This window comes from Meleagris gallopavo, chromosome 1, assembly GCF_000146605.3.
Source record: "Meleagris gallopavo isolate NT-WF06-2002-E0010 breed Aviagen turkey brand Nicholas breeding stock chromosome 1, Turkey_5.1, whole genome shotgun sequence".
Lineage (NCBI taxonomy): Eukaryota > Metazoa > Chordata > Aves > Galliformes > Phasianidae > Meleagris > Meleagris gallopavo.
In genome coordinates, this window is record NC_015011.2 from 173,720,014 (window position 1) to 173,742,463 (window position 22,450).

General features: G+C 37.4%; 1 protein-coding gene across 1 annotated transcript; it reads left to right on the plus strand.

The window, feature by feature from the left end:
- Positions 1–22: 22 nt before the first annotated feature.
- Positions 23–21,011, plus strand: PGR (progesterone receptor). Its single transcript, XM_031552059.1, has 6 exons — positions 23–206; positions 8,738–9,040; positions 10,354–10,498; positions 13,256–13,386; positions 16,365–16,522; positions 19,133–21,011. The coding sequence occupies exons 1-6, from the start codon at positions 44–46 to the stop codon at positions 19,286–19,288; spliced, it is 1,056 nt and encodes a 351-aa protein (XP_031407919.1). The 5' UTR covers positions 23–43; the 3' UTR covers positions 19,289–21,011.
- The last annotated feature ends 1,439 nt before the right edge of the window (positions 21,012–22,450 follow it).

Genomic DNA, 22,450 nt, shown 5'->3' on the forward strand with positions numbered 1-22,450 from the left:
TGAGTCTGTTATTTCGGAATTTTTTCACACAAATAATTTTGTCATGTTAAAAAAACATTGTATTAATCTTGTTTTTCTCTGTCTTGCAGGGCAGCACAACTATTTGTGTGCTGGAAGAAATGACTGCATAGTTGATAAAATTCGTAGGAAGAATTGTCCAGCGTGTCGCTTGAGGAAGTGCTGTCAAGCTGGAATGGTCCTGGGAGGTGAGCTGCTTTCCACATCTCACTTGGAGAAATAGGCAGTCAAGAAACTTCACTCTCTTGAGTTTAATCTCGATTTGATGCTGTAAAGGAAAGAACCACATTAAAATGGTATTCTTGGAAGGATTATCTGATGTTTAAAATAATTTTAATTCTTTCCTTGTAATTTTTCTTTAATGAAAGTCTGGAAATGCTGGAGCAAAAATAACTTTCTGTATGAACTGGTGATGTATCCTTACATTCATTTTCTTCAAACAGGAGGAATTGTATTTTTGGTGTTTATTTATTAATAGTCCTGAATCAGAAAATTTGATAAAAAAGCAAATGGAGATCAACACAAAATCAGAAATCAGTACTCTCTCTGCTTTTCTGCTGTGCTCATCATTGCTTTGTTTAGAATTCAACAGGTTTTTTTATCCTTCTTTTCCACTAAAAGGGCTTAAGCAGTGATTGCAGCAACACAATAGATTTGTGCATACTAGGTGCTGGGAATTCCTGTCTTCATATTATGTCTTACTGTAACAGATTTGTTTTTTAACATAACACTAATCTACGTTGAGTCCTCTGTCTTCAGAAGCACAGGGAGTAAATGATACAAGGTCATGTAGTTACTTGACAAGTTTTGCTATGCTAATATGCAGGAATTATATGTATTTTTTGTCTCTCTTTTTTTTTTTTTTTTTGGTATTTTTACATGAGAACTTAAGCTGTACGATGTTTTGCACCAGCACAGGGCTTGAAGAAATGTATGGCTGAAGATGAAGCAAGGAGGAATATATTTTCAAATGGAATTAGTGAAGAAAAAAAAAAATAGGCAAAAAAATATTTTTTCTAGTGTGTTTTAGTGAGTTAAGTGTTTCTCTTTCTACATCTCTGTATTGTTTTTCCCCTTGGAAGAACTGGCATTATATACAGTTGGTAATTTCATTATTTTGTTTTGTGTGTGTCCGTTCATAAATTAAAATGAGTATGTATTTTTCGGGCTGACAGTTTGATTGCACAGCTGTATGCTTTCAGCTTCTGTAATATTCTTTGGCTGCTCCAGCACTTTGCACACATGGCCATTGTGTCATTCTTACATTTTATGCTTCTATCAGTGAAGCAAATCAGTATTCCCCATCATAGGCCAGCTGTTACTGCCTCTCTGGGCTTCAGCCTTCTTAAGAGACAGTGCTGCAGCTGCAGGGAACATCCATGTGATGTGAGGAGGGAGAGGCAGTGCTGCAGGCTGGGCTCTGTTCCGTGACATGCCCCTGAGCTTCGAGTCCTGTTCTCCAAACTGTGTCCCTCTCATCTCACAGCATTGGAGATACAGAGAATAATGACAGCCATTAGCCTTCCCCCCTTGCTGCACATTGTTTGGCCTCCTCTTGGTGAAAAAACTGCACTGCCAAGCGTATTGGTGGCACTAGACTGGGGAAGGAGGACAGAATGAGAACATGTGGTGGACAGCAGCTGGACAAGTAGCTCAGCACCTCTATGCCACTCTCTCATTTCCCTTTCTCAGAAGGGCAGGTGAAGAAAATTTGATGGGAAAAAAAAAAGCTCTTGGGTTGAGATCAGGACAGGGAGATTGCTCACTAATGACTACCATGGACAAAACAGACTCAGCATAGGGAGATTAATTTAATTTTTTGGCTGTCGCTAACTGAGCAGGGCAGTGAGAATTAAAAGCAAACTACAAACGTCTTCCCACCCTCTCCAACTTATTCCTCCTGACCAGCGCAGAGGAACAGGGAATGGGGGCTGCAGTCAGCTCGTAACTCTTCATCTCTGCCACTCCTCCATGGTCATTCTCTTCCCTTTTCCACATGGCTTCCTCCCAAAAGGATCCTGTGTGGCCTTCCCAATCACTGCAGCTCTCCCAGCACTGCTCCAACACAGCTCCTTCCCATGGGTCCCACCCATCAGGCACTGCTCCAGCACAGCCCCATGGGCAGCAGCTCCCCCAGCCCTCCTACCCCACCGCGGGCTCCTCTCCATGGGCTGCAGCTCCAGCCCAGGCTGCTCCTGCAGGGATATCCATGGACTGTGCCTCCTTCAGCCCTCATCCACTGCTGCACTCCTCCATGGCTGCACATGGAAATATGCTCTGTGCTCTGCCTCTGGGCTGCAGGGGGACAAGCCTGCTCCTCCATGGGCCTCTCCTGGGCCGCAGGGAACTGCTGCTTTGCACGTGGAGCACATCCTGCCCTCCTCCTGCACTGACCTTGGGGGCTGCAGGGCCGCTTCTCTCCCATCTCTCATCCCTCTCCTTCAGCTTTCTGTCCCTTCAATCCACTCTCCCAGAGGCACACCCAGCGTTGCTCACGGCTCAGCTCTGCCCAGTGGTGGGTCCCTGTGCTCACAGAGCCACTCCTGCAGCCTTACCACATCTGAAACCTTTCTACACATTACTAAACATATCCTTTGGATCCTTATGGAAGGGTGTTATTTTAGATCTGGGGGAGGAATCATAAAATCCTGAATTAGAAGGAACCCGTAAGGATCGCCAAGTCCAACCCCTAGCTTCACACTATCTTAGGACCATCTTAGACAAGAACGTCCAAATGTTTCTTGAGCTCTGGCAGCTTGGGGCTGCGTCCACTGCCCTGGGCAGCCTGTTGTATGCCCACCATCCTCTGGTGAGGAATATTTTTCTAATACCCAACCTGACCATCCCGGGATGCAACAAATATACATTTTGCTCCGTGTGTAGGTTCCTAAAGTGTAAGAAAGTTGGACTATTTTGCTAGCAATACTGGTGAAACACTATGTCTTCATTAACGTGTTCTCGTATGAGGATTTTATTTCCTCATATTTGAAAACAAAATCTGATAGTAAAGGCACTCCATCATGTATTGGGAGAATATAAACTTCCTTGTTCTCTCTGAATGACTGTTTTTACCAGTCTATTAGTAGGAAGGTGTAAATAGTTTCTTTGTAGTTGGTGCTAGGCAGCTCTATCTAACCAGTTTGTGTTGGTGTACAGTCCTTTTCTAAACATACCTAACCAGTGCTGTCTTTCATTTATTGTGGAGCTGTTCCAGTCCAGTTCTTGGAGGAGCACGTGATCTCTGCCTACATAATCCTGTCTGCTCCAGTGATGTGGTAGCAAGCGGGAAGAAGGGAACAGTGATGCAATGGAATAAAGAAAATATCAGGTGGAGCCATGACTGTGGCATCTCTATTTTTTTCTCAGCTGGTTCAGATTGAGTGTAGTGTGTCACATGCTCTTAGTGATGTGAATAGGTCTGGGGAGAGTAGGAAGCTAATTACACAGATTGAAGTGGAGCAATTAATGCTAAAGAGGACAGGAAAGACAAATTTAGGAAAAAAAAAAAGATGAAAACTGGATTGATCTTATATTGCAAACTAAGATTTAAAATCCAAATTAAAAAAAGATACCCTCTATATTACTATTGGTCTTACTACTCTCACATATCTTACTTTTGCTCTTTACCATTTTTTGCACTTCATTTACTGCACATCTTGCAGTGTTCATCACTTACATACGGGGGTACTGCTCTGCTTATTTGGATAATTATCCTCAGGGAGTAAGTGTCCATAAGCAAATTCCCAATCTATAGAGAAAATTGTATACTTGGATACATTGTGAACTGTTTTTTGGAATTGTTCGGTACTTCAAATCTTTTCCTGTGTTTACAGCCTGTAAGAATGTTGTGCATTTTGTGTTTTCTCTCCTTCAGACAGAACTTCCATAGCTATACTTATTTTGTTTTGCTTGTATGTGATGTCTTAATGCTAGCTTTCAGTAACTGAGCAAGGATCTTCTATAGTATTTAATCAATGTGAAGAAGGCTTTAAGATTTTACAGAATGTTAAATATAGATTCCAAATACGTGAAATTAATTTTACTGTTGGGAGTGCTCTTGTCTTCCACTGAATGTTACTGAATGGCAACCACATAGATAGATATAAACTGTATTACACTGACAGGAGTTCCATTTTCTGCCCCTACTTCACGGCAGTTAAATGGGTCTGCACTGTTTTCGAAAGAAATTCTAGTCAGTGCATTACATAGTAGCAAGAAATACCTTGAACAACTGTTATTTCTTGATGTATACAAAGAAAATATTAATGAAAGCAGGTGTTTCATAATGCCCTAATTTCCCTTCTCTGTGGGAATGTTAATCTAAGTTCTGTTGTTTCAGAACGTGTTAATCTATCTCCTTTCTAGTCTTCTACCTAACAGGGTAACAGAAGTCTGTGTCAGATCCTGGAGTAAACGAACACTCAACTTTTTTTTCCTATCAGTGGATTTGTGATTTTCCCAGGCTGACTATCATTGATTCCTTGTTCTGCTCTACTGCTAAATCATCACGTTATTCATTGTTTCAGTCAGCTTTCAGTCCTCACTGCAATGATTAGATGCAGACAAATCTTAATTAATTTTCCAGGTAATGGAAGTGCTAGTGTCAGAGGGCTTATTAAAATCAAGATGTATGACTTCTGCTTTTCTGCTTTGTTCCTCTATTTTGTATACACCCTCCTAGGGTGTACACAGTTTGTTCTGCTACACAAAATGTAAGAGCAGAGTGACCTTAAAGTCAGAGCCACAATGTTCTGTCAAGAATAATAAGTCATTGACATTTTTCACCTGATTAGAGTGATTGCAGGGTGTGAGGAAGGACAGTGAGGTGTTTGACTTTCACTAGAAATCGATCCATTTTAATACAAAATTTCCACTATTAATAATGATGGATTGGCTCTTTTATTCTGTATACCTAGTTAAAAGAATATTAAAAAACAGAATTATGATATGTGTAATGGAGAAAATCAGAGTATATTTGATGCTAAGATAATGTAGATTTTATTGTTTTTATTACTTTGTCTTCTAAGTACACATACTACTTAAATACTATATCACTTGCTCTTTGTGGTAAATCAGGGAACTGTGAGTACCAGGAACCTGCTTGAGTGACTGGCCATCCAACTTAAATTAGTGAAAATGACAGAAAGAAAAGATGTTCTGTATAAATGTGCACAGAACGGCCTAACACTAAGACAAATAGTTGCCAGATTGGTAGTCTTTACACATTATAGGGCATAGTAGAGACATCTGCTTATCTTAAAGCAAGAAATTATTTCAGTGTTTTTGTAAGCTGCAATTGAAAAAACTATATTATTTTCAAATCTTTGTTGTTCTCCCTATGTCCTTAAAAGTTTGCATTCATCTGTGATGGCTTCCTTGCAGTAGATAGGAAAGTTTACTGTGGGTAACCCAGTGGGTTTGGTGTACTGCTAGCTCTGAAGCAGCATAATTAGACATAAACACATACATAATTCTGCAAGCCAGTGCAACATTAATTCTGATCCATTTAATCACTTGGAAACATGGGTACTTATTAACTACTCACATTTCCACATGGTAAGTGCTCTGTCTCTTTCTTTCTTTACTTGTTCTCTGAACTGTAAAAGTATCTGAAACCATTATTTCACAAAATACCTGAAATCATTATTTATGAACTACCAAATGCATTGTTCCCTCTCTGCTTTCCTTTATGCCTAAACAATAGTTACTGGGAAATTCCCAGCATGTTCAGGACTATATATGTATTTTCTATGGTAGAAATTGGTCCAAGTGTCTATTTTTTTTCTGTTTTTTGTTTTCTCTTTTGATGTTTTTGTTTTCTTTTGTTTTGTTTTATTTTGCCCAGATGTAAGATAATTTGTAAGTTGGTGTTGGGTTGTTTACTAAGGACTCACTGATCAAGAATATTTGTATCCTTATTCCAAGTGATAAAATAAGCATAAGATTGGCACAGAGCTTGATACAGAGCTAATTGACCTCATAGTTAAGTTAGTGGGAGTACTACCTGTGACTTCATTGGATAATGACTGCTGTTGAAGAGCCCATCCTTCACATTTGTACTGTTAATAACATGTGAAGTGTGACCAGGAGGGCGAGGGAGGTGACTCTGCCCCTCTACTCTGCTCTTGTGAGACCTCACCTGGAGTATTGTGTCCAGTTCGGGAGCCTTCAACACAAGAAGGACGCGGAGCTTTTGGAGCAGGTCTAGAGGAGGGCCATGGTGATATCAGAGGGTTGCGCATCTGCACAAGGACAGGCTGAGAGAGGTGGAGAGAAGAGAAGGCTCCAGAGGGACCTTAAGAAAAAGGAGCCTACAGGAAAGCTGGGGAAGGACTTCTAATAAGGGCATGTAGCAACAGGACAAGGCTGGGTGGGGCTTTAAGGGACGTTGGAACTAGATGATTTTAAAGGTCCCTTCCGACCCAAACCATTCCATGATTCTATGGTTCTGTGTTTCTTGAAATTTTGTTTAGCATACTCCCTTTGGATTTTAAATACTGTTCTAATTAAAATGGAAGTTTTGCACTTTTGTGTACAGCTTTTTTGTTTGTGAAATGTGTAAGTGTTCATATTTGTGATAGGAAAACAAAAAACTTCTGCTTTTTAAAGCAAATTCGAGCTTTTTAGTTGCATTCATCTACTCAGTCCTGTCTGGTTCAAAAACAAGAGCATTGATTCTGCCTTTAGCTATGCCAGTGTACATCGAGAGTTACTAAAGTCATGGAATTTTTTCTGTATTAAGTATTTAGAAAGAACAAAAGGAATCTTTCCATGTTTGATGTATTAATCTTCCTTGATGTTACACTATAACATTAATGTACTAATGAATGTTTTGAAAAGGTCAGTGCAAGTCTCTGGAGCATCTGTCTTAGATATTCCAAAATGGATTTTGATAAATTTTGTTATCTTCTATTATGTGGGAACATCTGAAGAAAAGAAAATAGATCTGTTCCTACATAAATCCATTTTTATTGAAACCTTCCGTTTTTGCATGTAGTTTGGGAGACAGGAATTTTCCAAGGAGGAAGGTGAAGGATGAGACACACTGCTTGTGTCTCTAGGTTTCTCCAATGCCCTGCTGAGAAAGGATTCATAGCACATGCTAAAGTTAAGGTGTGCTCCCTTACTCCAGTATCCTGGAGTCTCTTTGGTGCATAGGTTGCATTCTGACAGTGCAGCAGTACTATTAACTAAAACAAAAAGAGGGCAGTAACAGAGATTTTTCTGTCACATTTATTTAGTGTATGTTATTTCCCCTGTCAAACATTTCACTTATAAATAAAAATACTGTTTTTTCAAAAGATAATGTGATATGCAGTATTTCAACCAAATGCATTACATGGTGCTACACTTCTACTACTCTTCTCATTTACTTTTAGTGTTATTTGTGTTTTACCTTTTTACAATACAATTTCTTAATGATTCAGTGATATGATAAGCAGGGATTTTCTTTTCCACCAATGACATTTGCTGCATGTCTTTTCTACTTTTTACAGTACAATATTCAGCACCTCAACAAGTAAAAATATCAAGATGATTTCTGGTTTGCTTGATATGTATCTATTTTGAACAGATCATTCTTCTTCCTTATTGTTTTCTTTTAGATTGAAACTAGTGAGCCCCTTAATTTCCTTGAGAGAATGACTTAGTGTATGCTTGCTGTCACCTTGCATCTCCCTCATTGTTCCACTGACATCTATATCAATATAAGTACCAGCTTCTTTATTATGACATACATTTTTTACTAAGGAAAACTTGTTTGTCAGCACTGAGAATTTAATGATCTAACAGCAAGTTTTATCTTTGATGATCTGTTTAAAGCAAACACGTTCCATGTAGTCATAAATACGACTTTTCTTTGAAACCTGTAGTTTGTTACTGAGTGTTGCTGTCTTTGAGCCCATGAAGGTTTGGTTTTTGGTGTCCATGTGGTGTACCTCCAGCATGTTGCCCTGAAAGAATTTGGAACAGTTGCTACCTAGAGCTCTGTGTGTTTACAAAGCCATAACAGGTGTGGTCTCTTTGTCTTTATTTTGGGAAAGCATCTCAAGTTTTGCTTTGTTTTGTTTTTCTGATTATTTTTTTTTTCCAAACCACTACACTCTAGAAAGTGAAGAGTTTTCGAAGGTTTAGCATGATTTTACAGTATATGTTGACCTTTCAGTCATTCCTGGATTCTGTTTTCATTCTTGTGAACAGCAGGAAAATATTACATTAAAGATTACCAAAATAGAATTTATCTACGAGACTGAAATGCCTTCCGAATTGAAGGGAAGGAATTTTTCTGTGTGATAATTTCTTAATTGCATTTCTGTTTATGAATATTAGTGAGAAAAAAAAAAAGCAAATAAACTGTGTCCTTAATTAACACTGAATAGCAACCCAACAGTAGAGCCAGCTGGCTGAGCTGTCAGATGGAACAGTGGGAAGTGAACCAGAAAAAACTTTATGAGGTTACAGTAACCTAGAATTCATGCAATAATTTTAGTGGGTGGGTTCCATTCATCTCACAGTGCAGAGAGGAGGTTTTGGAGAGATAAACTCTTAAGAATTTTCCATGATTATTTCTTAATTATATAAATAGGAAAAAATTAAACTTAGAAGACTGTTCTATTTGTTGTAAATGGAAAGTGTAATCTAGCACTACTGGAAGATACTGATGTTTCTGCTTAAAGTTTTTTAACAGATCTGCAATTTTTTTTTTTTTTTTTTTTTTCAGGCCGGAAATTTAAAAAGCTTAACAAAATTAAGGTTGTGAGGACATTAGATGTTGCACTCCAGCAGCCAGCAACCCTTCAGGATGAAAGCCAATCTCTAACGCAAAGGCTGTCCTTTTCTCCGAATCAAGAAATACAGTTTGTTCCCCCAGTGATAAGTGTTTTGCGAGGCATTGAGCCTGAAGTTGTCTATGCTGGTTATGACAATACAAAACCTGAAACACCAAGTTCCTTGCTGACCAGTTTAAATCATCTTTGTGAGAGGCAACTTCTTTGTGTAGTCAAGTGGTCAAAATTGCTACCAGGTAATAGCAGTTCTTGTTGTAGTGAATTCTTGTTAAGCAAATATGTCATAAGACAAGCAGTCAAAAGAGAAGATTGCTTGTTTATTGTCTGCATGTTACTTAATTCTTAAGAAATTGTTAAAAGTAAGTTTCCACTTCATCAGATGATGTATGCACCAATCAAATGCATTTTAATGGGAAGTCCTTTGTAAATTAAAGTGTGTTTATACATATTCCAAAAAGAAACAATAGAAGTCCAGAGTATTTCTATTCTTGATCATTATAGCAGCCTTTCCATCCTAACTCTTCTGACTCTACTATTCATATTTTGAGTTTATATATTTTTTTCTTTTTTGCATGTTCTTCATTCTTACTCTTATTGAAAAGAATTTTAAAAGAAACAGAGGAAAACTACAAGACTAATAGCTAAACAGTTCACAAATATTCTATGAATGAGAAGCAACTGAATTTCTGAGGAACTAAGAATTACAAAAGAAAAGGTCATGATTATATATGTGTGTTCTCTGTATGATAATAGAGGCCTGGTCCTGGGATATATAAAAATGAGTATATTGAGTTGGAGACCTAGAAATGTGGTTTCATTTGGGCTCAACTGACACTTCAGTCCTGGAGGAAAGTGTCAGACCTCGTAGTTGAACTGGGATTGTTCAGTCTGGAGAAGAGGCCCAGGGGATACCTTACAGCTCTCTACAACTGCTTGGAAGGAAGTTGTAGTGAGGTGTGGCCAGCCTCTTCTCCCAAGTGACTAATGATAAGATGAAAGGGAATGGCCTTAAATTGTGCCAGGGGAGGTTCAGGTTAGATGTTAGTAAAAATTTCTTCTCAGAAAGAGTGATGAAGTGTTGGAATGGGCTACCCAAGGAAGTGCTGGAGTCACTGTCCCTAAAAGTGTTCAGGGAAAGAGTAGATGTGGCAAATGCATGATGATAGGTTGATTGTTGGACTAGATGATCTTAGAGGTCTTTTCCAACCTTTATGATTCTATACTTTTGTGGTATTCCATCTCATTAAGTGAGAAGAAAACAATCCTTTTTTACTGAGTCTAATTTTCTGTCGGCTTTATGAGCTGAACCAGTTCACTGAGGATAGGATGAATGCCAGAGCTTGCTTGAAAAAGGTAACAGGACCAGCTAATGAAGAACAGTTTTTGGTGACAGAAAGCTGTTAGATCATCTCTGATACTTAGCTGCAATCCTTAACATTATCCACGAGCAGAAGTTACAGGCACACACACGACTGGTGTTCTCTAGGTTTAAATGCATTAAAGGTGTTCATAGGTGGATGTTTATTGTGTTATTTAATTTCATTTCCAGGATTTCGGAATTTACATATTGATGATCAGATAACTCTCATCCAGTATTCCTGGATGAGTCTAATGGTTTTCGCAATGGGATGGAGATCATACAAACATGTCAGTGGTCAGATGTTGTATTTTGCACCAGATCTGATTCTGAATGAGTAAGTAGACACTACTCATGCACAATATGAAAGTTATTTTGAATTTCTTTGTGTTGATGGAACGTGACTTCATCGAGACCAAGTTTTCGTTCATTATTTGTTCTGTTTCAAAATTAGCAGCGAAGTCCACTGATGACATAAAATTCAGTAACATTGGAAAGGATTGTGTGGGAATCCCAAATATTTTATTGATGAGGCCAAACAAAATAAGTTCAAATATTATTTTAATTATCTAACAGAAAAGCATTAGAATGCTGCTGTCAGAAGATTTACATGAATTCAAATACGTAACACAGAAGTTCACATTCATTAAATGAAACGAAATGGGATTTTCTTTGGTCATTGTTGATTGGATGGGTTTTTTGTGAGATGGTGGATTAAATTCTTTCATCTCTCGTGTGTATTAATTGTGCTGTACGAATTGAAACACTTTGCAGTGATAAGACTCAGAGAGCTTCAAATTGTATTGGGTCCCCTAGTGTACTCTGGGATGTATCTCACAGTTGTATTCAGAAATCCACAATAATGGCTTTAGGTAGTAATGGTATGTCTTGGTGTATTACCCTGCGTGTGCTCCACTGTATGCCATATGAAGAAGACTTTAAATACTTTCTTCCAGATTTATGAGCCCTGCTTATAATTTCTTGTAGACAGCTTCTTGTTTGCAGCTCAAGACCATTTATATTGAGAAAGAGGTGGACTGACCACATGCAATTCTCTCAGCTGTAGAACATCTCATCAGATTAGTGTCAGAAAAATTATAAGCAAAGAGCTAAACATGAAGAGTAACTGTACACTAAATCAAAGCTGCCACTATTTACTGGAGGGGGAGGGGGGAAGCTTTAAATTTTAGATCAGTGAAAGGTACTGCTGAACACCAGCAGAAATGGCAGCCCTCCCTGCCTCCTGCCCTGGTCATGCATGCCTAAAATTTTACTTAAGCAGGATCAAACGCTATTTGGCTGCATGGTAAAACAGATAAGGAAATGATATATTTGAAAAATACACTAGGATAAAACCTAACTTGCCAATTAAGCTGATCCTTGATCTCACCATGCGGGCTGGAAGGCACTAATGCCAGAAGAGTAGGAGTGCACACCTAGAAGTGGGAAGAGATCATGGAAATTCCATCTACTGTGGCAACACACACTTAGGTTGTTTTGAAATAACCATGAAACCACAGTCCAAAGATTGTTTTGAAGACAATTTGTTATGTACTGACTTTGTCTGAAAATGAACTGTAATGCTCTTTGAGAGTGACTTGCTCAGTAGCATAATTTCAGAGAGTGAGCAGTGTTGGATTGACAGTGGCTTCATGGACTCGTATTAAAACACTACAAGGCTTTACTGTTACACCTTGTGGTCTCTGAAAATATGCTTATGAACAGCATCTAATGCACCTTGAAAACTATCGCTTATCTAAGATGCTCTTTATGAATAGGGCTATCAGAAAGGCCAGGCTGAATGGGGCTGTGAGCAACCTGGTCTAGTGAGAGGTGTCCCTGCCTGTAGCAGGGGGGTTGGGACTCTGTGATCTTAAAGGTGCCTTCCAACCCAAACCATTCTATGATTCTATGAAAGGAATAGAAAGGGAGAATTAAAGTGGATATGGAAATAAATCCAGCCAGATCTTGCTGATCAAAATTTCATGTTTGTGTATGAAGAGCTGGTACAAAATTTTGGATATGGAGCAAAACTGAAAACATTTCATTTAAAATAACAAAAACAATTTAAATACTGTAAGAAAAAAGCCCTCGGTGCTATCTTCTATTTCTGTTTGGAACACTATCTGTAGTCAGTTTGGAATGCTAGTCTGAACTCAGAGTTAGAATTCCCATTGTAACAAGTGATAAAACTCCATTGGTTTCATGGGGAGCAAAATTTTATCAGCTTGTAATTGTTGCACCTCAGAGTACAGCTTTGTAAAATAACTCCATGTTACTGCATCTTCCAGTGAATGTAGGACAAACTCAGTTTAGTTTACAAACTTAATAATGCTATTGTTTTCATCATTTCTGTTAAAAACTGCCTTTCTAATAAATAAATGCAATAAAATAAACTCTCTACACCAAACTCTCAAAGAGAATTGTAAAATCAGAATACTGCAAAAGACTAGATAATTTTTGTATTTCCTTCTGAAATGTCCTGTTTACTGCTGCAGGAGTTCAGGTAAGGCTGTAGTAATGTCTACTTTTACTTAAAATACTTTTTAAATATGCATACATTTAATTCTTCAATTGTTTCTGTAGTGCTACAAAATAATTCAGTTGCACTTAACAGAAGAATTTTATACTAGTAACAAATAATTTTGATGTACATTAAATAAGAAACATCTTTGCAAAACCTATGAACAAGTTTCTATCAGCCTTCAGCCTCTTCAGTTTTATGCATTGTTTTCAAAGAACATAAAAATCTATCAACTTCTAAACAAAAGCACTTCATCGTAAATATTAGTTTATTATAAATTAATTTAAAAAAATTATTTTTGGTGATTAGCAATCATATGTGATAGTCTACAAGTTCTTTTCTGACCAGAAGTAACAGATTAAACATCGAAAATAATAGCTTGTTACTTACAATTAAAAAACAGTACAAAACGGTAATGAAATTGTTCATTTGTTTTTCTGAATTTCAACACTGTGTTAATTACGCTGCTAACAAGGCACTTCCTTCACACAATTAGTAATTAAGCTTCTCCTCTTCTTTATTTTCATGTTTTGGTTTTTTATTTCTGTTTTTCCCTTTCCTGGGTGTAAGACAGAGGATGAAAGAATCATCGTTCTATTCGCTATGTCTCTCCATGTGGCAGCTCCCACAGGAGTTTGTCAGACTCCAAGTTAGCCAAGAAGAGTTCCTGTGTATGAAAGCACTACTGCTTCTCAATACAAGTAAGCTCTTTCGTTTCTAACATATCACTGGTAAAATCTTTGCTTTGACCAATGTTGTTTAACTTTGACAATTGCTGAGCTTTCTGGCTTAACAAATGGAAAACTTCTTCAGGAGGAAAATGTTAGTATATCAAGACCTAAAAATATGTTTCCAGTGTCTGTAAGGAACAAATAATCTGTTTCATCATTGTCTTTATTTTGTATAAACGCACTGGAGAAATGCTGGATCCCTTTTAATGTATTGTAATATTGTATTATGCATTTTCAAAACAACCGTGTGTATTTCTGTGAGGGAGAATGATTTCAAATGACACTACACAGATAAAAATCTCCTACAGGCATTGGAAATATATAAATATTTATTGACTTTTAGGTTTGTTTGTGGAGGGATTGATTCTGGCCAAGCAGTTAAAGCTTTATTGAAAAGATTTGCAAAAGTGGACATGACAATCAATATTAATATTTATTCACATTTTCTACTTAAGCCAAGGTTTAGCACAACTGTAGACAGATGAACTTCTTTTAGTTGTTTATTTGAGTACAAAATTTGTGATCACTTTAATCGTACTCATCTTTGTAAGAATACAGTATACAGCACTGCACTGCACTGTAATTGGAAAATATGGTAGTTGATGAGATTTCCTTCTGAAGCCTTTTCTAAAATACTCAGAAAGTCATCAGCTGATGCCTTAAACAGTCCACAAACAGGAAGTTTTAAAATTTTACTGCTACCTTTAGAAATAAAACTAAACACCTCCTAGAACTAGAAATGGAAGAATGTTGAAGTTTGGTTCTGTGCACACTTACTGAGTTGCCTGTTTCTTGGCTGTACAAAGGTTCAACAAAAGATAAGGAATTAAAATTTATTCCCTCTTAGGCTGTTCTTGCCTGCTGTTTGCATAAGCTCATGCTTTCGAAAGTCTGTCATCAGCAGAGTATAGACAGTAAAGTAAGTGTAGCTCATAGGAATATAAAAATTACTAGCATAATAGCTAAATAGCATACACTCTGCTATTGGAATATAAATAATACAGAAAATAATCCCTATGCAATATAACTGCAGTTTCTTTCTTGGAATTACATCAGAGTTCTGAATGTATTCCTATTATAAATGTTTTCCATCTTCTTTTCATTGCATTTTGAAATCCCACATCTATGTAAATGCTGGAGGGAAGTCTTAAATTTCAGTTAGGTTTAGATACATTTGTGATATTCTAACTCTACATATCAGTAAGCTGAAATAAAATAATTAAAAAAAAATAGCTGCAGTGGTCCACTCCCTCTCAATTATAGGTGCATCAGTTTAACAGTAATCACTGAGCCACCATTCTTTATCAACTGCACTTCCCATATAAACTCACTTTTAAGATCATGTGCTTATGTGTATGCAATAAATTAATTTAATAATATGAAAGTATTTTTGCTTGTTCATGAGTTTTGCTTTCTGTTCATTCCTGTACTTATTGTCTTATAGGAAAAAACAGTTTGTCAGATCTTTGGGAAAAGGAACACACCTAACCATTGTTGCTGAGACATTTAGTAAACATTTGGTACTGTATAAATACAATACTCTCCACAAAAGAATGTTCAAAAAACATAAAACCTGATTGTTGATAAAAAGTTTTTTTTTTAAAGATTATTTCTATTTCATGCTGTTCACCTTTATCCTCTTCAGATGTGAAAGTGTGACCATTTCAATCTTCCACATACTAACAGTAAATCATGTCTCAACTTTTAGTCTCTCATTCTGTTTTCTGTTTGAGTTTTTATTATAATGCACTGGCTTTACTTTTAAAGAAACAATAATGTATATTGCACATAACTAAATATCAGTCACAGTATAATTCTAAATCTGAATGGAAACCCCAGCTTTATTTTTAACATTTTCAGTTTTACATTTTTTTCCTTTGAGATTACTGTGGTGTAGACTTTTTCTTTTTTTTCTACTGTATTAGTGACAGTTTTAAAACTCTCTTAAAGGTAGAATTAGTCTTTGCAAGAAATAGACCAACTTTTTTATTTTCTGCCATTGTTTTGATTTTCTAGTTCCTTATTTATTATGTTTTACATATAGACATATGTTATATGCTTTGCTGTAATGATACCCAAAAGTTCTAAATAGTTCTCCATGTAACAGGGGCCACACATGTAGGACCCAATACAGTGAATAGCTCAGACAGAATATGGTATAAGGAAGTGGGACTGTCTTATGGAAAATAGAACATGCTTAGTTCAGCATTTCATCTTCATCAACTGCCAGAAGAAATCAAACATGACACATCCCTAAAAGACAAACTATTATTCATTATTTGGAAGCAATCACAAATTCTGCTGGAACTTAGAATCAGTGCTCAAACATGATCTTACCAATAGGAGTCACTAACAGGTTCATTTTTGGTGTTCTCTGCATGCCTTCATTTTGGTCCTAACAACAGACCATTAAGAGCAGAGTGAGTTGAGCCGTTTGCTTCTGTTTGCTAATTATCTAAGAAATATTCAGATCTGCTCTTTTGAGTAAGAGAGATCCAGACAGGAAACCTGAGCCTTGGATGCTTTACTGTCTACATTATTTAAAAACTGTTACTTCATTCCACGATGCCATTTCAAAGCACTCCAGCTAGATCTGGGATAAATATGCTCTGAGGAGAGCAGGCTCTTGGCAATGTAAGATAAGCCAACCTATGACATATTTCCTTAAGGACCACAGGGGTTCTTTTGGCATTCTTCTTTCTGCACATGGCCTTAAACTTCATCTATACCTATTTCTAGATATCAGAGGTTAGTACAATTGACTGTTGTTGATACATCCTTTGACCTTGTTGTATGACTGTTTCTGGATAAACTGATTAACAGGAAGAAGTACCTGGCAGATAATAGCAAATTGCACAACACACTGTGAAATATAATCTGTTCCCTTACTTAAATCTCTCATTTTGTCTTAAGAATACATTGCAACACAAATGTTGCTTTCTTTTCAGTTCCTTTGGAAGGTCTAAGAAGTCAAAGCCAATTTGATGAGATGAGAACGAGTTACATTAGAGAACTGGTGAAGGCCATTGGCTTGCGCCAGAAAGGTGTTGTGGCTAATTCCCAGCGTTTCTATCAGCTTACAAAACTGATGGATTCCATGCATGATGTAAGTTTACTTGTTAACTTGTGTTGTTATTGTTGTTGTTTTTTTAAGTCAGAAGCAATTCAAATTTCTTAAAGGTAATTTTATGAAAAGTGGCTAGTTAACATTTCTAAGCTAAAAAAAAACGTAAGTATACCTCTCCTTTGATGTGTGAATACATAGCTGCATATTTGGTAATCAAAACATACTGTATTTAAATATTTGAAAATACGCATTCGAATGCTATCTCTGCATTATTTCTGTATCTAGAGCAGTTAAGATTGTTGGTAGGGCTCCATGTGTCTATATGTGTGTGTACATGTTCTTAAAAATATTTACAAAATGCTGAGAATAGGGAACTCGAAAGAAAGCCAAGATTGATTTTTCTTCCTTAATTCAAGTATTTTTACACATATACTTTATGCTGTTTTTTTCCAGTATCTGTTCGTATTCTGGGATTGATTAATATCGGAGATCTCTAATAGTGATTTAGAAATTCATAAGTGTTTTAAAAGATATATCTGAATACTTTCCACATCCCTGGAAATCCAGCGTGCATCCTATGGGCTTAGCATCCATTAAAACTGAGGAATGATACTCTCTTCTCATGCGAATAATGTTTTGTAATGGCTTCTGTATCTCTGCAGGAGAGGCAAGAAACAGAGATACAAGGCCATACCTCTGCTTGAGCAGGGACTGGTGGAATGGCACTAAGATACTTGAAGAAAAGTGATTCTGAATTCTTGGCTGTGACAAGGTCATAGAGAGTTCAGGGAAGGATGAGGTCTTTGTATTCTTTTTTTGCTTAGGAAATGTGCATTTTATTTTATTTTATTTTATCTTTTTAGTAAATAAACTCATTTTTTCATATAAAAGCTTTCCTTGTCACTAATTCCTCCTTTTGACAGAGGAAAAAGCTGATGATCCCATTTATGAAGGTTGAGAGAGGTAACAATATTGATAACTACGTGGTTCACCAGGTAGTCTGGAATCCTTTGATCCACTGCACAGACCTCTCTCTATCAACTTTTGCTATCCTCAGAAATCACATTGACCATTTAGCTGTCACATCTTCTCAGATGCCATCAAAAGATGAATGGGACAAGGATGAAAATCAAAGAATCAGAGAATTTCAGGGGTTGGAAGGGACCTCTAGAGATCAGCAAGTCTAACCCCTCTGCTAAAGCAGGTTACCTTAAAGTAAGTTGCACAGGTAAACGTCCAGCCAGGTGTGAATATCTCCAAAGGAGACACCACAACCTCTCTGGGCAGCCTGTTCCAGTGCTCTGTCACCCTCACTGTAAAGAAGTTCTGTAAAGAAGTTCTGCACATTTGTGTGGAATTTCCTATGTTCCAATTTTTGGCCATTGTTCCTTGTCCTATCACTGTACACCACTGAAAAGTATTTATAAACATTGATCAGATCCCCCCTCAATCTTCTCTAGGCTGAACAGACACATGTCTCTCAGCCTTTCCTCATATGGAAGATGCCCCAGGCCCTGTATCATCTTTGTCACCCTAATAATCCTTAAATACAAAGTTAGAGAGCAGAGTGTTCTGAAGGGGAGGATATTGAGATTAGCTACAAGATATACTGGTAGTTGAACTCCTCATCATTTGCGAATGTCAGTGCTAAATCCTTGTCAGGAATCCAGTCATCCAGCTTTTACTTGCAAAAACTGTTCCTGGCCAGTGTCCTACTCATGCTAGCCAGGTGCTTAAGGAATCTGTCATCTGATGTTCGCATGTGGCTTGCTTGGAATAAAAGACCTTCCTGCCTTACTTGGAATAAGAATTTTCAGTTTGGATCTCACAACATCCAGAGAAGAATTGAGTACTGAGTTATTTCTTCATTTCAAATTTAACATAGTAAAATAGCCTGAATGGAAGCAAGCGAATGAGGCTTGCAGCAGAATATCCAGCAAAGCGATGGCTGATGGGGTAGTGTTTGGTCTGGAGAGTGTGTGAGTGCAAGTCCCTCTTTCAGCTCGGACTGAGAGAAATAGGTGATACATGATAAGCCATCCCACTGGAGAGACTACACATTGGTAAAGCCCAAGTGGATTCTAGACAACATAAAGGTCATAGGTCTTTAAGAATAACTGTTAAAAATTGGTACTTCCTAGAGAAGGTAGGTGAAAGGGTTCATATGTGTAGCAGTTGCTTTCTAGCAACAATGGCCTATGAAATTTAACATTATCAGCATATCCAGATATGATCATAGTCAGAGCTATGGGAAACCTTGAAATAGAAAATGCAGTCCTTGGGGCAATGTTTGAATATCATCTAGTAAACAAGGCATTGAGATTTCTTTTGTTGAACACGAGCATAAAAATGAAAGCTTGAATAATTTTTAATAACTCTACTGTTCATGGTACGTGTAATAAGTGAGTTCTCATGCTAGTGAGTCTGCCTTTTTTAGGACATGTCATTCAGCTATATTTATGACTTTTGCCTTGGGATTATATTTTAATAGGGATTAGCAAGTTATCCTCATTATTGGTTCAAGGAATAGCATTAAGATATAATAATGATGTCAGCTGATGGATGTGTGAGCTAAGTGATTGATAGCATGTTTATCTGGCTGCACTGCTGTTAGCCTTACTTGTTATGTTTGTATTTTATTAAATCCAGCTAGTGAAACAGCTCCATCTCTTCTGTCTGAACACGTTTCTCCAGTCCCGTGCACTGAGCGTTGAATTCCCCGAGATGATGTCAGAGGTGATTGCTGCACAGCTGCCCAAGATTCTGGCAGGGATGGTGAAACCTCTTCTCTTTCACAAGAAGTGAAATGTCTTTTATCATAGGGATGATTTCTGGGTTGGTTTTTGTTTGCTTATTTTGGTCAAGATTTTGCAATGTCAGGACTTCAGTGTATTTGTCATACTCTGCCTACTGCTTTGTACTTGTAACATACACAAGCCATTTAAGCTTGATGTACATATTGTGTGTTCCTGATTCCTTAACTGCAAAAATCACAACAGTCAGAAGAAATGTTTTGTAAACTTGGGTAGATTGCTTTTTAGATATGCGTGAGAATGACAATGAATTGAGTTTTCAGATTTCTAAGAACAGTTATCTTATACATTTTCTTACATATTACACACTTTCAAATTTCTGAGATGTCATGGTGAAAACTTTTTAATACATTGTGTGCATGTGTACACGTGGGCATGCGCATGGTCCTAAAGTTTTTGAGGGAATTAAAATGTATATTGCCCACACTTTCTCACGGATATTTGACTTTTTATTTACTAATCTGCTTCACCAAAATATCCTTTCAAAGTCAGCAGTTCGAGTTTAAGTAGATACCACTGCAGTACCTTCGTGAGTAACTAAAGCGCTCTCTGCAAAATATGTAAAAATGGATTCATGTTCTTCTGTGTGCTCATGCTGTATTGAAATTCTGATACCAGTGTGCTTCTTTCTGCATCACTCAGTGCAGTTCTCCTTCAGAAGTCAGAAAGCAGAGGAAAATTTCAGTATATATTACACCAGAAGTAAGATGTATGTAAACCCACACAGCTTCAGTTTGCGTTATTTTCCTTTAAAGTTTGGCACTTAGTAAAGCTAAAACACATTGTTGTAATTGTAAATTTAGCAACTTAAAAATTATGTATTTCAGAAGTTTTAAATGGAAATATTTTCCCTGACTACCACTCTTAATAATCTTGATGGTTTGAATTCCTCTGTATACTTAACCAAACACTACCATCAAATTTTAGAGAAGTCAGAAACAAAAAGAAGTGGAAAATATGACCACAAACATTTTGATACACTTAACATTCATCTTAATACCATTTAGTGAAGCTACATATTTTATACTTTAAAGGCATGCTGTTTTAGTTGGAGTAACTGTATGAGGAGTTGGGCTAAACGAGCATTATACATTCAAGAAGAATGTCATGGTTTTCCTGGAAATGAAATATTTGACTAAAAATGATAGTGCAATGGTTGTTGTTCCTTTTGTATGGACATGAAGCTACTCATATTTGAGGCAGTAAATGCTGATATATTCAGACAAACAGAGATGGATAAGCCCAAGAAGAATTTGGATTATTAAAATCTGACAAATTTTTGCCAGTCACTAAAAACGATACCCAGCTTCTCTAGCACTAATCAATATAGGAAATTGCAAGTCCTGGATAACTGCTGGCCATATGCTTTTGCTTTTCCCCATTAGATGCATCCATTGTGGTAGCATTCTGCTTATGGTATGTAATATGGATGTATGGACTTGTCTTTGTCAGGTAAGCTAAGGCCCACCAAGAGGAAGCTACATAACAGATAGGAATAGAAGTATCCTGCATAGTACAAAACCCACTGGAGTTGTGGTAAAGAAGTGACCCAAGTGAAAATGGTCTAAGCAGACTTCTGTGTTTGTTTACTAGGTTTGTAACTTTTAACTGCCCCTAAACAAGCTATTTCTTACTTATTCAATACAGTCTGACTTTCAACTGTCATCCTTAAAGCAATTGTGTTTTAATAAATAACACAAAATTCTGTTTCTACATACCGAAGTTTTGTTTTCTTTACTTTTCTTTGTATTTACATTCAGTTATACACTTGTCCATTTCAACCATTCATCTTTTGTGAAACAACAATATTTTCATGCATTCCTTGGGGGTTTAAGCATACGATTTACTATTGAATAACCAGACTTTCTATGTTACTGTTTAGATTAAACTGTTATCAGAAGCTTCCCATACTAAAAGTGGTTCCACAGCACAACACAAAATCACAGGATGCTAGGGGCTGGAAGGGACCTCTGGAGATCATCCAGTCCAACCCCCTGCTAAAGCAGGTTCCCTACAGGAGGATGCACAAGGAAGTGCACAAGGAAGTGTCCTGGCAGGTTTTGAACATCTTCAGAAAAAGGAGACTCCATAACCTCTCTGGGCAGCCTGTTCCAGTGCTGTCACCCTCACAGTAAGGATGCTCTTTCTCATGTTCAGATGGAAATTCCTGTTTTCCAATTTGTGCCCAGTTCCCCTTGTTCTGTCACAGGGAACCACCAAAAAGAGCCTGGCCTTATGCCCTCTCAGTCTTTTCCAGGCTGAACAGTCCCACATCTCTCAGCCTTTCCTCATAAGGAAGATGCTTCTCCAGATCCCAAACTGTATTTGAGATCCAACTCCCTTGGATTCTTTCCAGAAATTCCCTCTTTCTTGAACTGGAGAGCCCAGAACTGGACACTACTCCAAATGTGGCCTCACCAGGGCAGAGTAGGGGAGGGAAGGATCACCTCCTTTGACCTGCTCGCCACAATCTTCATTCTGCACTCCAGGATACCCTTGGCCTTCTTGGCCACAAGGGCACAGTGCTGGTTTATGGAACATCCTAATCCTGAAAACAGAAAATGGAGCAGGCATTATGTGTGCTTTAGGAATGCTCTGGATAAATCAACATCTGCCTTTGCTGAAGCCCTAAAATTTGTTCCAAGTGTCTGCTGTGTCACTGTCCCACAAGTAGGGCAGATTAGTTTGAAATTCTCTATGTTTGTCTCAAAGGCATAATCCAAAAAGGAAGAAAAGATGTCTTTTGGGAATAGTTTACAAAGGTTAACACATTATCAAATGGTGTTTCTTGAAGATCTCTAACTCACAGAAAAAAATCCCAGTTTCATGGTCTTGCTAAATTATCCACTGCATAATTCAGGACAAACTTTGATAAATATGATTGCTATTTAATTTGAAAATCTTGCATTCATTACTTGATTGTCTGAAGTTGGACAAAAGTATTTTAATTTAAGATCTTCCAGCTTTGAACAGAGTTTATAAAGAGCCAATAGTTTCCATTCCAATGCCATCATTTGCTCCAGATTACGCAGATGCCATTAACAGTAATCAGGACACCAGATTAATTTCTTCCTCATCTAAATCTCATCTACTGTGACTTTTCAGCACTGCACTTTTGTCCAGAAAGTGACTTACAAACCTTTTTTCTTTGAGT